Consider the following 15,830-nt stretch of genomic DNA (forward strand, 5'->3'; position numbering starts at 1 on the left):
GGGTTTGGATCTTAATTGAAGGTAGACTACTGGAACTTGAGCCCCCACTATTTCTATATTTAAAAGAAAATATGTCCTCGAAAAAATCTACATCATTCGATTCTATAATTACTTTGTTTTCTAAGTCATAGAATCTATAGGCTTTACTATTTTCAGCGTATCCTATGAAGACACATTCATAGGCTCTACTTGCTACTTTCCTTCTTTTTGGATCAGGTATTCTAACTAAGCTACACAGCACCAAGTTCTAAGATAAGACAAGTTTGGTGTTTTATGTTTAAGAACTTTGTACGGTGAAGTTTTACTGTTTGATTTAGGAATCCTATTAAGAACATAATTAACAGTCTTAATTATTTCACTCCACCAAGATAGTGCTGCTCTTGACTCAAGTAAGATAGCAACTACTAACTCAGTTAGAGTTCTATTCTTTCTTTCTACTTTCCATTCATTTCAGGAGAACAAGGCGCATTAGTTTCATGTATTATTCCTTTTGAGTTATAATATTCATTGAAAGCAACTGAATCATATTCAGTTCCTCTATCACTACGAAGTCTCTTAATTCTTTTCTTAAACTGGTTCTCTATTTCAGTTACAAAGACTTTGAACATTTCATAAGCATCACTTTTATTTTTAAGCAGATAAATAAAGTGTAGTCAGAACAGTCATCTATAAAAGTAACTACATACCTTTTATTGTTTCTAGTTAAAGTGTCATCATCACATAAATCAAAATGAATTAATTCTAAAGGCTCTATTACTCTAGGTACAGATTTATGTGAGATTTTAGTTATCTTAGCTTGACTACAACATGCACATTTCTCAAAATCATGCAGAGACAACTTAGGTATAAGATTTAACCTACTCATATTACTAATTAATCTTTTATTAACATGACAAAGTCTAGCATGCCAAACATTAAAAGAAGTCAACATGTAAGCAAAAGATGCAATTTTATTAATTTACAGATTCAATTTGAACATGTCATCAGTAGCGTAACCCTTTCCCACAAATACATTGTTTTTAGTTAAAGTAAACAAGTTTGATCCTATGGTTTGTGTGAATCCAACTTTGTTGAGGAGATATTTGGAGACCAAATTCTTTTGAATTTCTAGAGTATGCAGAACTTCCTTCAGCACAAGCGTCTTGCCGGATGTGAATTTCAGTTCTACTTTTCCAATACCGACCACCTTAGTTGTGTGATGATCTTCTAGAAGAATATTTTTATCATTAACTTTATTATATTTTCTAAAAAGACTAAGGTCGTGGCAGACATGGCGGGATGCACCGCTGTCAAGCCACCAGCCTTCAGATCCCCCAATCACATTAACTTCATATATCATAGCTACGAATTCATCTTCTATCAGGTTCGTCTACGCAGCAGGATGACTCCTGTTTCTACAATTTCTAGCTAAATGACCAAGCTTATTACAATTATAACAAACAATTTGTACCATACTTCTAGACTATGAGTTGTTTTGTTTGTTGGATTCTCGTTTCATCTTGTTTCGATACAGTCATTTAACGGTCAATAAATTTTTCATCCAATATAGGAGGATGGTGTTGTTTTAAGAGCTACTTCATTGCGAAAATATATAGCTTTTTAGACTTTTGCGTGAAAGTTCTAGAAATATTCGTATTTAGTTAACATTGGCTTTGTTCTTTACGTTCGAAGCAGTTGAGTAGTTTCAACTTCAACTCGTTTAGATCAAAGTATTCGGCATCTTAAATTTTAAATCATTAACTAACTATAAACTTCAATTCACACATGATTATTCTTAGATCTGCATAAGTAAGAATAGTTCATCAACGCGACCTAATAAATCAGAAAAATGTCAGCATGTATAGTTTTCCTATACACATTTGGTCGATCGTTGAACAATTATATGTTTCAAACAAAAGAAAATCCAAATGAAATATAGTAGAATGTGTAAATTGATTTATAATTATATAAAAAAATAATGCTTAATTCAATACAATTGTTAACTTAATTTAATAAAATTTTCAAATTTTAACGAAACATTTTAAACAAGGAGCTAATTTTTATCGTCCTAAATTGTTATAGTTTGCGTTTGAAATATATATTATTTTAATTTAAATTATAATAATATATATTTAAGGTATAAATTATTTTAATTTGAAAAGAAAAATAGTAAATATTACAGCAAAGCAAAGGTATAAAAATAATAAAAAACGTGAAATAGTAAAAACATTATATAAAAATTGAGATCGAGAAATTTCGAGTACACACAACCAATTAAAAACTACACATTAGTATTACCGTAACGAAATGGAGTTATTGTAGTTTAGGGTAGGTTTTTGGTTGTTTTTGCCGCATAAGCACTTTCCAAAGTCCAAACCCCACCCATCAGTTTTCCCCATTCGATCTCTTTTTTAAATAAAGGTGCAATGTCATATTTCTTACGTACCTAAGTTTTGTTTTATTAACAAATTTTAGGATACTATTTTGAAGCCTTTTTATTTTATTAATTTATTTATTTCTTTTCGTTGCAGCATTTATTTATTTCTCTGACCTGCTAATAATTAAAGATTATTCCTATTGTCTCTCCATTTCCTTTAAAAAAAAAATGGTATAAATAGCCTTAAATGCGTGTTTTAATTACTAAGATATTAGTAATTAAAAAAAAAAAAAAACAAAAAAAGTGGTATAAATCCCAAATATCAAAATGGATCATGACATTTATTACAAATTTAGAAAAAGGATAATAATAATAATTACATTATACATAAATATCTTAATATTATTATAAATTAAATTTGGTTTGAATTAGGTCAGACCAAAAATTCGACCAAATTAAAAAATTAAAGAGAAATTTTTGTAGATAGCAAACTATTGAAATTATTGAAAGAAAAAAAAAACTAAAATGATACAAATTAAACTACTTTGGATAGTGGAGTGTTATTAGGATGGTGTGGGTTAGTAGATAGAACAGCTGTAGCAAAGAGAAGTAAATAACCCAAAGGGGATAATATAGACAATATTAAAGGGTATGTGAGTAATTTCGTGTATAGATCTCTTCGTATATAAAAGGAATCGAGAAGGTGCATTTGAGTGCCATCTGTGCAGGACAATCCGAATCGGAACATTTCATAAGGCAGCACCTGTTTCGGCCGAAATCATGGGGAAACAAATGCCCGAAACGGCCACCACCTACCTTACCCATTTCTTGCAAAAGTGCGGCGGTTACGGGGTTTTAGACGGCGGCTTTGCCACTGAACTCGAGCGTCTCGGTGCCGATCTTAACGATCCTCTTTGGAGCGCCAAATGCCTCCTCACTTCCCCTCACCTTGTCCGACGGGTAACCTTCTTTCTCTTTTTTTTTTTTTTTTTTTTCTTCTTTTCCATAAAAACTTTGGTTTAGATCAAATCTTATCCAGTTTTTAAAAGTTTGAGTATGTCGGGGATCTATTATATGTAATATTGCAACATTATATACTCCATTAAATGTATATTTCTTTGCCATTTACAAAAAAAAAAAAAAAATAAATAAATAAAAAATCTATTGTATTCAATAATATTGAAATGGGTTCTTTTTCTTGTCTGAAAAATCACTTTTAAACATGTTGTGAAATTTTTTAACTTTTAATTTTCTTTATCTAATGATGTCAAATACATCTCTGACTTTTTCTGATGTAACTTTAAAATTAAAAAACGTATTAAAACGTTTTCTTTTTCTTAATTTAATTTGTTCATTTTTGGTAAATCTATTTCAAGTATCTTTTTCCTAGTAAGAGTCTCTTTAGTTTTCTGAAAAAATGGAATTTAGAACAGAATTGTTATAACGCAACGCATGACTTAAAAAAAAAAAAAAGCGATTAAAATATTTAAAAGAGAAGTGTCATAGTTGGTTTTGGGCCGGGGAATGGATTGGGTTGTGGAAGGCCCAATATGAGAATAGGGCTCCAGGTTAGGTAGCAGCCTCTCTTGTTCGGCAGGAGATGTGTGCGCCGCCACCTCTTGAACTTATTTATTTATGTTCAATTACGGTTTTGTTGGTTCTTGTGCTTTTCAAATTTGTCTAATTTTAATTATTATAATCATTATATTTAAAACAATTATGATAGAGCAACCTTTTTTAAAAATTATAAATATAGCAAATCTGTCCAAATATGAAATTGGGAAAAATGTCTGTCAAATTTTGCAATATTTACACTTTCTTGAAAAATATTGTTACATGCCTGATAAGTATTCTAAAAATTGCTATACATTGTAATTGTCTTCTAAAATATTCAATTTTAACCTTTAAATTTTATTGAAATTAATTAAATCATTGCGATCTAAAATATTCAATTTTAACCTTTAAATTTTATTGAAATTAATTAAATCATTGCGATGACTTTTATAAAAAGAATAGAAACATTTTTAGATATATTAAAATAAATGAAAATATTTACAACACAGTAAAATTTTGGATTCTATTAATAGCGGACGCTAACAGAAACATATTAATGTCTATCATTAATAGAATTTAAAATTTGAAAAAATACAATCTATCAATACATTTTTAAAATTTACAGTGAAAGATACTAATAAAAAATAAGAAGTAACTGAAAGAGACTAAAATTAATTTAGGAAGTAAAATGGCATTTTAACATTTTATTTATTTATTGATTCCATCTTCAATTTATCGAACATTCATAAATTTCAAAGTAGTACATGTACATCTCAATTAAAACTTTGAAATTGTTCCAATAAGACTATATTTAAAATGATGAACTAAGATTAACATAACATAAGATTTAAAAATTAGTTACCACAGATGAATTTAAATGATTTTGTGAATGATAATATTTTGAGTTGAATTGGATAGTTACATTACAACGATCTTAATCTTCTACATAATTGAAATTAAATCTTAAATTCTGTTATGTACGCTTTCTTGTTTTTATTGGTTCAAATCCATTTGTTTTGTCTTTAAACAAAATAATAAGAATAGCAGAAAGGGTTTGATCTGCCTTACGTTGTTTTTAACACTCTATGAACACTCACAAAAGAGTGGGGCATTTGATTAAACTTTAAGGGGTTGTTGACCAACTTGGATAATCTGTGAGAGTCGTAGTTACCACTATAGTTCAAAATGCAACAAGACTTTTCAGTTAGAGCCTAGTTTAAGAAAATTCATTAGTTCAGTTGATATATTTATTTATTTATTTTGAGAAATTTCATTTTCTTTATTTTGAAAGTAAATAGTGTAGAAATATTTCTTCATCATCAGCTAATCTGTTTAACTTATGACAGGTTCATTTAGATTATCTTGATGCTGGGGCCAATATCATTTCCACAGCATCTTATCAGGTTATTTTTCACTGTTATATTAAAACTATTTTCTAGCTCCTTGTAAAGTGTTCAAATTGTTGCAACAACTGTACTTGAATATTAGTTTTGTTCATAAGATTCAATCTTTGTTACACCAGATCCAAAATGTTTAGTTGTTGTATTTAATCATTTGATATCATATATTCAAGCAGTTGTAAGAAATCAATGTTTTGATTTCATTGTACATTATATGCAGGCAACACTTCAGGGTTTTGAGGCTAAAGGATTCTCTAGAGATGAGAGTGAAGATTTGCTAACAAAAAGTGTTCAAATTGCAATTGAAGCACGTGACATCTACCTTGAACGATGTACGAAGGATTCTTGGGATTTCACTGAAACTGGAGCGGGATCAAGGAGGCCGGTTCTGATAGCCGCCTCGATTGGCAGCTATGGGGCTTATTTGGCTGATGGGTCTGAGTATAGGTGAGCAAACTCTTCACACTTAGAAAGTGTTAGACCTCCAATCAAATTCACGTATAGCAGGAGAGATAAGGGTAAGAAAATATGTGAGGAAGTTAATGGAATTGAGGGAGAAAGAGGTAACTGTTCTGGTGGGGCCCGAGGTTAGTTTCAATAACTAACCTGATATAAAAGGGAGGAAGTTAGATGGTGAGTGTGTGGAAAAAGTTAGTGAGAAGTGGGCTGCCGAATCTGAGGGTGGAGGGCAGAGGTTACTGGTTCTTAGAAGTTGTTTGTTTACTGTTCTGGTTTATGTTGTGGTTTGATGTTTTATTTGATAGGTTGTAAATCTTGTAGAAGTTGTGTTGGCTGTATTTTCTTGTTTCAGTACTTTGTTACTTGAATTCTGTAATTTCATTTTTATCATTGTAATAGACACAATACCAGTGTTCTATCAGAAAGTCACTCCAAACATGCTCTTTAACTTTGAGTTTGATTGTATGACAAATTTTCATAGGAGAAAATGGGTTTAGCCTAAACCCCTTGTTCCCTTTTTATGTTTTATGCAAGTATATACCTAACTGTTATAATGTCGTGTTGTATTGTGTCGTTTTACAGCGGGGAGTATGGTGAATCGGTTACTCTAGAAACGCTGAAAAATTTCCACAGAAGAAGAGTGCAAATTCTGGCTAATGCAGGTGCTGACTTAATCGCGTTTGAGACAATTCCAAACAAGTTGGAAGCTCAAGTAAGAAAATATTGTCGAAAACCAGTTGTTATTGTTGGTGTTCTGCGTTCCAAGTTTAACTTCTTGGTGCTGCTTATGTGGAATTTTCAGGCATATGCTGAGCTTCTTGATGAAGAGGGAATCGAAATTCCTGCTTGGTTTTCTTTCAACTCCAAGGATGGAATCAATGTTGTTAGTGGGGATTCTATATCTGACTGTGCCTCCATTGCAGATGCTTCAAAGCAAGTTGTTGCTGTTGGAATCAACTGTACTCCTCCCAGATATATTCATGGATTAATCTTGTCGATTCAGGAGGTAACTTCTGCTAATATACTTTTATGACTCAACATTCTCATCATCTTATCTGTCTCAATGAAGTTCAAATAAATTTTTGCCCACAAATTTCATCTAAATAAATTTGAGGATTTGGAGATGTATTCATGCTCCTAAAAAGAGGAAAATACTAAGCCATAGCCACTTTTCTTCACTGCAAAAGGCTTCTGGTAACATGTGATAGAATTAGTGGCTATAAACAGGAATTACATGGAAAGAAACTTTCAGATTTGTTCATAATCTAAGTAAAATCTGGTTTATCTAATTGGCAGGTCACTGACAAGCCAATTGTAGTTTATCCAAACAGTGGAGAAACTTATGATGGTGTGACCAAACAGTGGTTGGTGAGTTTTCTACTGCTTTTCTTGAGTGACTTGTGTACGTAAACTTCATGATTTTGTTCCTTTGTACTGATATACACTTTCTCTTTTAGTTCTGTTTATCTTTGAAAAATTCAGTCGGTTGTGCTGATGTTTGCAGAAATCCGATGGAATGATAGGGGAAGACTTTGTATCATATGTGAGAAAGTGGAAGGAAGCTGGAGCCTCTCTGTTTGGCGGGTGTTGCAGAACCACTCCAAACACAATCAGAGGCATAGCAAAAGCGCTTTCTTCTAAAACTTTTTGAGCTCTTTCCCTATATTTACAAACTTTGGTATGTACTATATGTCTATCAGCTGTTTTCCAAATACTGGCTGTTAGATAGTTATGAGATGATATCCATGATATCCTTCTAAACGGTATAGTGGTCGAGCTTTTGTAAATATTAAAGACAGAACTGTTCATAACATAAACTCTTTCTGTTGCACATTTCCTAAAATGGTTAAGATACTTGATTTGACATGATATTTTATTCAAAACGATCAAGATTTTCTGAGTCCTGATTAGGTATTCTATTTTTTTCTTTCACAGATGCCCATGTCTTTGATGAATGCTGAAGTTTTCACAAGCTTTTTCAAGATCATGCAATAATTTTGAAACTGATGGTGATTGATGGTTTCCATAGCAAACCAACAAATGGAGGTCGTAAAATTAGAGAGGAAAAAGAGAAGCCTATAATGCTTGAAGACAAAAGCAAGCAGTCCATTTCTTAGTGTAGTGTGGGGATGAAGATATGCCAATGTTGTGTAGCTCCCACTTTTAAGTACCTAATTACATCCTTAGGGTTTGGCTTTAGAGTCTCTAAAAAGGGATATTAGAGCTAATGTTTTAGGGTTTCATAATAAATATCATTTGATACCCAAGTCGGTTTGTCTTACTGGTAGATCCAAGAGGCTTCCATCAAAGTTTGAATCTTCTGTTTTATCATGTATTGCATCAAACAAGTACCCAAAAAAATAAAATTTGATTGCATGAAGTAACATGATTTCTCTAAGAAATATGAATACATGTTCCTAAACAATGCAATGTTATTCCCTTAAGGTGTACCAACGATCATTTATGAGTGATATTTGGAATGAAAATTATAAGAATGGAAAGTTTACGTACTTAGACATGCATAAAATTTGGATGTAAATGAAGAAGTATTAGTTGTATGACTATTTGAGTCAAAACTCTTGAATTTGAAGGTTTGGTCATCTTGTTTGTCGATACTGTGTCCAGACTAACTCCGATGGATGGATTTTGATATGGAATTGATGATCCAAGATGTGACAATGTAACGTTCATGAACTTCTATGAGAGTGCGATAGGTATTGGTTTGCTCAATGAGATATAATTGTAACTAATTATTTACATTTAACCACTGTGTAATATCCAACACTTCTTTAGATATGACTAGGACAAAAGCATGATTACAATTCAGATTTTCATGGAAATGTGACATTATATAACAGTCAATGGAGAATTCAATTTTGAAGGCAGAAAAGAAGGAATAGTGAGGTCGATTCTTCTTTAGTTGTCAATATATGGCCCAACTCCTCTTTACTTGATGGGATTATTCACTCAACATGGTCTTCTTTTAACTGCTGTTCAACCTTCACTTTTTTTTTCTTTGTTCTGCATTCAAATAACTCTTTCAATACTGTCAAACAAGTAATGAAAGAAAAAATAAGGGACTGATTTCATTCTATTTTTTTTGAAGAAAAAACCAATCATTTTATGTTTGTTGATTAGACAACCTCCCTTGATATGAAAACAATGGAGATCCACTCATTACACAATCGAAGGTGAGTGTCCAATGTTCAAAGTCGCACTTGTTGAAAAGTTTTCAACTATTGAATTCATATTCTATACTAATGGTTACTAGTATTTGCTTTATATAGTTTCTTTGTGGATTTTGTTAATTATGACGTTTCGTAACGTTATGCAATATTGTGTATGTCTGTATGTTTATCAAGTTAGCTTTTACAAGAGAGTTTGAGGTGTGGTTTTGAAAAGACGAGTTCTTCAAACAAAAATCAAATTCGACCACTCATCTTTAATTTCTCGAGGATAATCTAACCGATCAAGTCATTAATAGTTTGTTTTTGGTAGACTATAAGTTAGAATATTTCTTGGTTGATTGAGTAGAGCACTAGTTGAAATAAATGCAAATGTGAAAAGCAGATGAGCATGAAGAGAAAGGATGTCCATATGAGTATTGGTTGATGAGTTGATGAGTATATATTTAATATTGTCCCAGCATTGGAATGTTCCACCATCAGCTCACTAAATTTTGTCGTCAGATTTTCAAGTTTGCTCTAACTGAATTGACCATTGATAAGGCTCAATAATTATGAGCTTTAGGAATAAACCCACAAGGAAAGGGACAGCCTTTTTCTTTTATGATATGCATACCAACAACAGTGAATCAATCAAACCCACCTCTTTCCTTTCTCTTTCTCATTAAAAAAATTGAAACTTTTTCCAAACCCCTTGTTTTTTTCCTTTTTAATTACCATAATCATGTTTAATTGAATATCAGTGACGTAAATCCAAGGTTCGAGGTTACTAAATCCTCAAAAATCATTGATGGGTTCTGAAGTGTAAAGGCAGCTTTTTTCTATTATTCATCGCTCTTTCTTCCATTTGATCTCCTCAAAAACTACACTTTTCAAGAAGAATTTGGGGTTTTTCGGGTATTAGTCGTGAAGCATTGCAAAAGTGCTTCTTGTTGATTAGATAGCACTATTGAGATGAAGGGGATGAATCTTACAGAAAGAAGTAAAATTTGGGACAACCCCATTTGGGGAAGGTAAAAATATTGAGAGATAAAAGAATGATTTGTCAATGTAGTTTGGAATCGTTAAGTGGGTACCCCATATTCAAGCTAAAGCTTCGGGTTTGTGCCTTTTGCAACTGGTTTTGGTGGACCATAATGAGAAGAAGGAGGAGGAGATTGATGCAAACTCGCCTTCAATGGACCACTGAGGTTGAAATTTTCTCTTTCTTTTCTTTTCCACGGTTATGAGCAAAGAGATCCCTACTATTTTCCTCTCTTTAAGACTTGAGCCATTTTTTTCCCCTCTTTCTGCAGTCTATACTGTTCAATTTTGTACTTGGTGGGTTATTTTGGAGAGGCCCTTTTGAGATGAAGTGAAAAGAAGTTTGATAAATCAACTTATTCCTCTTTCTATTCCTTCTCTCTTTTTTTACAGCATTGTTTTCTCCTGATTCAGAATCTGGGTCATTATTGCTTCTTACGCCTATCAAGTTTGTTTTCACTTTCTTTTTCCCTTTTCTGTTTAAGAAAATGTATGTTCCATTTTGCTCCTCTGTTGGAATTTTTTTTACTTAGTTTGTTTTGGTGATTTGGGGGACATATGAGTAGTAAACAGGGAAACTTGGTTGGATTGCATGTCATTGTATTGAACTTCAAAGCTCACCTGCCATTTGGGGAAGGGAAATCCCACTTGGGGTTCGCTCTCTTTCTCTTTCTTTTTCTTCTGACCACAACTTATTAACCTAGAGACAGTTCTAAAAGATAACAGAGGAAGCTGCATGAAGAATCATAGAAACAATGAGCGATGAGAATTCAAAGAAAAGCAAGGTGTTTCACTTTCTTCTACTCGAAACAAGTCTTTTCCCTGTTGAGAAATTAATTTTTGTTTCTTCTTAACTGTTTGTTGCAGCTTTCATGGTCCAAGAAGATGGTTACTAAATGGTTCAATATCAAGAGCAGAACTGGATGTGGAGATTACCAGACAGATCATGGTGCTTATGAAGGTGAATCTCAAACACCTTCTTTTGTCGTTTTGTTAGCTGATAGGGATTTTTCTCCTCTAATATTAAAGTTGCACTATAATCGCATATCTTGACTTGGTAGCTTTATTGAGTCTCAAATCCAAACGTACAATTACACTGCTACATCCCTTGATGGTTTCTTGTTTCTCTTGATTCCCATTATGTGTGAATCTTTCTGCAACCAAATAAGGAATTGGGATTTGCTATTTGTAGTAATGATTATTGGTGCTATATGCTGATTCAATACAAAGGTTCATGTGCTCACAGTGTATTGCTTGTGCACAAGGTGATGTTGAGTATAGGACTAGCATTTCAGTGAAAGAAAATTACATTGATATGAAAAGCAAAACCGTTCTATTATGTCAATCTGTCATTCTGTTTTTAAATCATTTCTGAATTCCTGAATCTTTTTCTCACAGATAAATCTAGTAAGAGCATAGAGCATCATAGCCAGCATGGACATATGAATATTGACGATCCTTGCATAGATGTTCAGAACTATAGGTGTATAAGATTTTTTCCTTTCAAAGAACAAGTTTCGTATTGCACGTTTTGCTGATCTATAATTTAACTACTCGAACTTCTATGTTTGTTTTGGGAGCAGCATTTTCGTTGCTACATGGAATGTTGGTGGCAGATCCCCTCCTAGTAATCTAAGTTTAGAAGATTGGCTTCATACATCAGCCCCTGTAGACATTTATGTACTTGGGTACGAGTTGATTCAATACATCTAAATGTGTGTTTTTTGCCAAGTTTTTTAGTTGACTGTGAGGTCATGATTTATGATGCACGTATACTAGCCTGAGACACCCCTACGATTCCAAAGAAATGAAACTTAAACTTCATCTACTTGTACCATGTCTTTCAGATTTCAAGAGATAGTACCACTGAATGCCGGTAATGTGTTGGGTGCGGAGGACAGCGGCCCTGCCAGGAAATGGCTAACCCTCATACAGAAAACGCTAAACAATCATTCTGGAACAAGTGGAGATAAAATGTGCTACATGCCATCTCCAATCCCTGAGCCGTTCATAGAATTAAATGATGATTTTGAGGAGTCATTGAGACTCAAGACTTCATCTTACTCTCATCGTCAATCTTTTCATACAATGAATAGCGGAAGACCATCTAACGACCAGTCAACTGCACTGCCTCAACTTGATAGAAGATTTAGTATCTCTAATCATGTGATCTTCGACCACCGGCCTAGTGACTATGAATCCAGTTTCAGATGGGGACACAGGCTAAGCAACTATGCTAGGCAAAGTGATTATTGTGGGCAAAGCAATGACTTAAGGCTAAGTGACTATTCCAAATGGGGATCGTCCGAAGATGATGGATGCCATGGGGATTTGACAAATGAAACTTCATTCTCACCACCGTTGTATAATGGATCCACATCCAAGGAAGATGAACACAAGATGTTGGGACGTTCGCAGTATTGCTTGGTTTTTAATAAACAAATGGTTGGCATTTTTCTCACTATATGGGTCAGGAGTGAATTGAAGGATAGCATACGGAACATGAAAGTATCTTGTGTTGGTCGAGGATTGATGGGCTACCTAGGGAATAAGGTGCAAATTTTATTAGTTCCTGTAATCTAATTTGTATCTTCTTCTGGCTCCCCAAGAAGTATAAAAAGACTTGTTATTAAGTCACTTGGTGTATTCTCCATGTCTTACTACAGGGATCAATTTCAGTCAGTTTGTCTTTGCATCAAACAAGTTTTTGCTTCATCTGTAGTCACTTAACCTCAGGACAGAAACAGGGTGATGAGTTAAGAAGGAATTCTGATGTGATGGAGATCCTGAAGAAGACCCGGTTTCGGTGTGATCGAGGTTTGGCTCATCAGAAGTCACCCCAAACAATTCTTGAGCATGAGTTAGATCCTTACTCTCCAGTGTTCAGTTATTCCGTTATTGCTTTCAATTAGATGAAGCTGGAATAGACAAAAACCTTTAAATACATGTGAACAATTTGAGACAATTGCATGTGTAACTCGCCAGTTCATTTCCAAATGATTTATTCATGTTTTAGTATCTTTGTAGTAATTTTCTTTCACGAACCATGCACGCCTATATTTGATGCATTCATTCAATTTGATGTTCTTTATCTGTCTGCCAACACTGCTTTAAGTATTTTAACTATGAGTTGATCTTCCAGTCGAGTTATCTGGTTTGGGGATTTAAATTATCGAATTGCTCTATCTCACCGCTCTGCCAAGGCACTTGTTGAGATGCAAAACTGGAGAGTGTTGCTCGAGAATGATCAGGCACGTTCACAATTGTTCCTGCGATGAGTAGTTTTGCATTCTGAATTTTTTGTTCTTTACTGATATCATTAGTAATGCAACATTTTATTTACATCAATTCCCTTCTTAGCAGTTACGTAATGAGCAGAATTACGGTCGAGTGTTTGTTGGATGGAATGAAGGCAATATATATTTTCCACCCACTTACAAATACTCAAATAATTCAGACCAATACTCTGGGGATGGTATGTACTGGAAGGAGAAACGTAGAACTCCTGCTTGGTAAGAACAACTCTCAAGCAATCTTAGTGCACCTAGAACAACTCCTCCCTGAATTCTTATACCTCTGTTAATCTTTTTGTTTGAAGGTGTGACAGGATATTGTGGTATGGACAAGGTCTAAATCAGTTATCGTATGTCCGGGGTGAATCTCGGTTTTCAGATCATAGACCTGTTTATGGCATATTTTGTGCTGAGGTAGAGTCAAACCAAGGCCAGTTAAAGAAAAACATGAGTTCTAGTTCCAAGATTGATGTGGAGGAGCTTTTACCATACTCATGGGTATACTGAACTTTAACTTTTACTGAAAGAGTGTAATTGCTGGCACTGGTGTTTATGTGGGCTCTCTCTCTCTCTCAACTGATCTTTCACTACTACAAGATCTAATATTGCAAGAGGTTTCAGTTTCTCTTATTTCATTTTTTACATGAAGAAACAATGAAAGTATTTCCTCTTCACCATAAACTGATTACAGAAGCAATGAATCTCCTCTAGGCTGATATAGGCAATGGACATAATGTATGAAAACATAGCATGTAACAGCATTATTATTTTTTGGGTGGTGAATTTGTATCGCAATTTGAATTTGGAATCGTAATCTTTTATTCATTAGTAGCAGGAAATTCTGAATCATCGGTCAATCCGGTCCATATACTTCGAAGTTCATTACCAAATTGCAGCCATGATGGTGAAGCAAACTTCATACAGTTCTAAAAAATCTTTCATGGAGGGTCAGTGTTTCCTTCAAATGCTGGTTTTCTTTTGATTTACTTCTCTTTCTTACTTGTCCTCGTTCTTCTTGTCAGATGTTAAAATTGTTGAAATTGGGTTGGATTACAGAGCCACAGTGTTCTCCAACAGATGATAATCTCAAATAATTAAAACTCCATATATTTCTCAGGTACAGTATGGTTTGTACATTGATCATCTTTCTTTCTTAGTTTGTCGGAATGGAACTAACGGGTAGATGAAACAAATAACAGTTAATTGATTAGTGGCAAATGAATATGGTCTATGTCACCCCTCTTTGAAATTTTCTGTTCGGGGTAGTACCAGCTTTATCAAAAAATGGAACCAAACATAGAGACAGGTTAGAATGATTTTCTAAATGTTCAAACATACTCCAAGAGTCAGCCTGTGTAATATTGATATTAGTCCTTTGCTTTTGCAGCTAGAGCTATTCAGAAGAGGATACGGGAACAATGGCTGAAGAATGGTCTTGAAATGTTGGAATGTTCAGCACAGAAATAACTGAGGATGAGCCCGATGCATCAACCAGAAAATCTTATATTCTCTTCCATTTGAAGCTGTAGGATGGTCTGCTGGTCAGTTTAATCCAACCCAATTGAAATTGGGAAGTTTTGTTTTTTAAGTATGTGTACATTTGAATCTCAGATCTCATAGAAAACATATCAATTGTTGTCAAGGAAGATTGAGAACCTGATTTTAGTCAAAAGTTTTTAATCCCTACAACAGTACAACAGTCCATTTTCTATGAAGAGTTGAGAAACCTGATGTGTGTAATGGTTTACTGTACATCAGCCTGATCTCTAAGAAAATATAAGGCATTTTGCTTTGTTCATATTTGCCCGGTTATTTCCAATAGTGGCAAAGCAATCCAAGAAAGTAGAATGATTAAAAAGGTCCAACAAGATTTGTGGCTCAAGATAAATGTGTCCTAAAGATCTGATTAAATTGCAAATTTTTGGACACTATGATTCGCCTGTTTGGCCAAAATTTGAACTAAACTAGGATGGCACAAGCTACTCGTCGATCCCATTTCATATTGCTCACTTCTCCTATCAGAAATGTAGATATTGCTCACTTCTCCTTTCAGAAATGTAGAGAGAAGCAAGAACAAGAACCAAATTACTCGAGGGGAGAAACAAGAAACAAAAAGATTGAGAACTAGGATCCAATTTCTCATCTTCAACAATTGATTGTTCTGCACGAGAAGAACAAGGTAGACTAACGAAAACAAAAAGAGGAAGAGGGGAAATATCATTTTAGTTGGTCAAGAAGACATAGGAGAAGAGCGAGACATTGGCACAAGCTCGACAAACATATAAAAAAATGTGCAAACCAAAGACCGATCTTTTTCAATCTAAATCAAATTCCATTTGGGCGTTCAGACCAATCCATCTAAATTTCTCCTTTTAACAGAGCTGTCGTGTTTGTACACATATGTGGTATGTGTGTACATACACATACACATAAAATCAAGCCAGGCATATTTGTTCAAAACCAAGTACGCACTCCTGAGCCAAAACCAATTCTATACATGATTCAACATTTTCATACAAAACCTTCATAATTGTGTTAAAGACAAATTTCAGAATGACTT

The 15,830-nt window shown here is 33.8% G+C and overlaps 2 protein-coding genes across 11 annotated transcripts; both read left to right on the top strand.

Moving 5' to 3' along the window:
• The first annotated feature begins 2,962 nt into the window (after positions 1-2,962).
• On the top strand, positions 2,963-8,153 carry LOC103491241 (homocysteine S-methyltransferase 3). 2 transcript variants are annotated; one of them, XM_051085246.1, is made up of 8 exons: positions 2,963-3,316; positions 5,257-5,313; positions 5,531-5,757; positions 6,352-6,481; positions 6,572-6,775; positions 7,066-7,137; positions 7,252-7,447; positions 7,705-8,153. In XM_051085246.1, the coding sequence occupies exons 1-7, from the start codon at positions 3,137-3,139 to the stop codon at positions 7,408-7,410; spliced, it is 1,029 nt and encodes a 342-aa protein (XP_050941203.1). In that variant the 5' UTR covers positions 2,963-3,136; the 3' UTR covers positions 7,411-7,447; positions 7,705-8,153. The 2 variants fall into 2 exon arrangements, with proteins under 2 accessions (XP_050941203.1, XP_008449335.2); XM_008451113.3 differs by having other exon boundaries at positions 7,274-7,447.
• A 1,031-nt stretch (positions 8,154-9,184) lies between these two features.
• On the top strand, positions 9,185-15,068 carry LOC103491240 (type IV inositol polyphosphate 5-phosphatase 7-like). Of its 9 annotated transcripts, XR_007821174.1 has the most exons (15): positions 9,185-10,144; positions 10,250-10,274; positions 10,371-10,762; positions 10,845-10,938; positions 11,376-11,460; positions 11,561-11,665; positions 11,825-12,530; positions 12,644-12,837; positions 13,120-13,228; positions 13,341-13,489; positions 13,576-13,768; positions 14,103-14,217; positions 14,293-14,387; positions 14,470-14,576; positions 14,658-15,068. XR_007821174.1 is itself a non-coding variant. In XM_051085247.1 (13 exons), the coding sequence occupies exons 2-12, from the start codon at positions 10,733-10,735 to the stop codon at positions 14,349-14,351; spliced, it is 1,839 nt and encodes a 612-aa protein (XP_050941204.1). In that variant the 5' UTR covers positions 9,185-10,144; positions 10,371-10,732; the 3' UTR covers positions 14,352-14,387; positions 14,658-15,068. The 9 variants fall into 9 exon arrangements, 2 of the variants coding, with proteins under 2 accessions (XP_050941204.1, XP_008449334.2); XR_007821173.1 differs by lacking the exon at positions 10,250-10,274; XR_007821175.1 differs by lacking the exon at positions 10,250-10,274 and having other exon boundaries at positions 14,106-14,217.
• Positions 15,069-15,830: the final 762 nt, after the last annotated feature.

The sequence above is a fragment of the Cucumis melo genome, chromosome 5 (genome assembly GCF_025177605.1).
Source record: "Cucumis melo cultivar AY chromosome 5, USDA_Cmelo_AY_1.0, whole genome shotgun sequence".
Lineage (NCBI taxonomy): Eukaryota > Viridiplantae > Streptophyta > Magnoliopsida > Cucurbitales > Cucurbitaceae > Cucumis > Cucumis melo.

What these genes read in the sequence shown, in the direction of transcription:
- LOC103491241 (XM_051085246.1), top strand. Translation starts at nt 3,137, where the DNA reads ATGGGGAAACAAATGCCCGAAACGGCCACCACCTACCTTACCCATTTC. An exon ending in TTTCCACAGCATCTTATCAG is followed by an intron (nt 5,314 to 5,530) that starts GTTATTTTTCAC and finishes CATTATATGCAG; the next exon opens with GCAACACTTCAGGGTTTTGA. An exon ending in GCTGATGGGTCTGAGTATAG is followed by an intron (nt 5,758 to 6,351) that starts GTGAGCAAACTC and finishes GTCGTTTTACAG; the next exon opens with CGGGGAGTATGGTGAATCGG.
- LOC103491240 (XM_051085247.1), top strand. Translation starts at nt 10,733, where the DNA reads ATGAGCGATGAGAATTCAAAGAAAAGCAAG. An exon ending in TGGGCTACCTAGGGAATAAG is followed by an intron (nt 12,531 to 12,643) that starts GTGCAAATTTTA and finishes GTCTTACTACAG; the next exon opens with GGATCAATTTCAGTCAGTTT. An exon ending in TGTTGCTCGAGAATGATCAG is followed by an intron (nt 13,229 to 13,340) that starts GCACGTTCACAA and finishes CCTTCTTAGCAG; the next exon opens with TTACGTAATGAGCAGAATTA.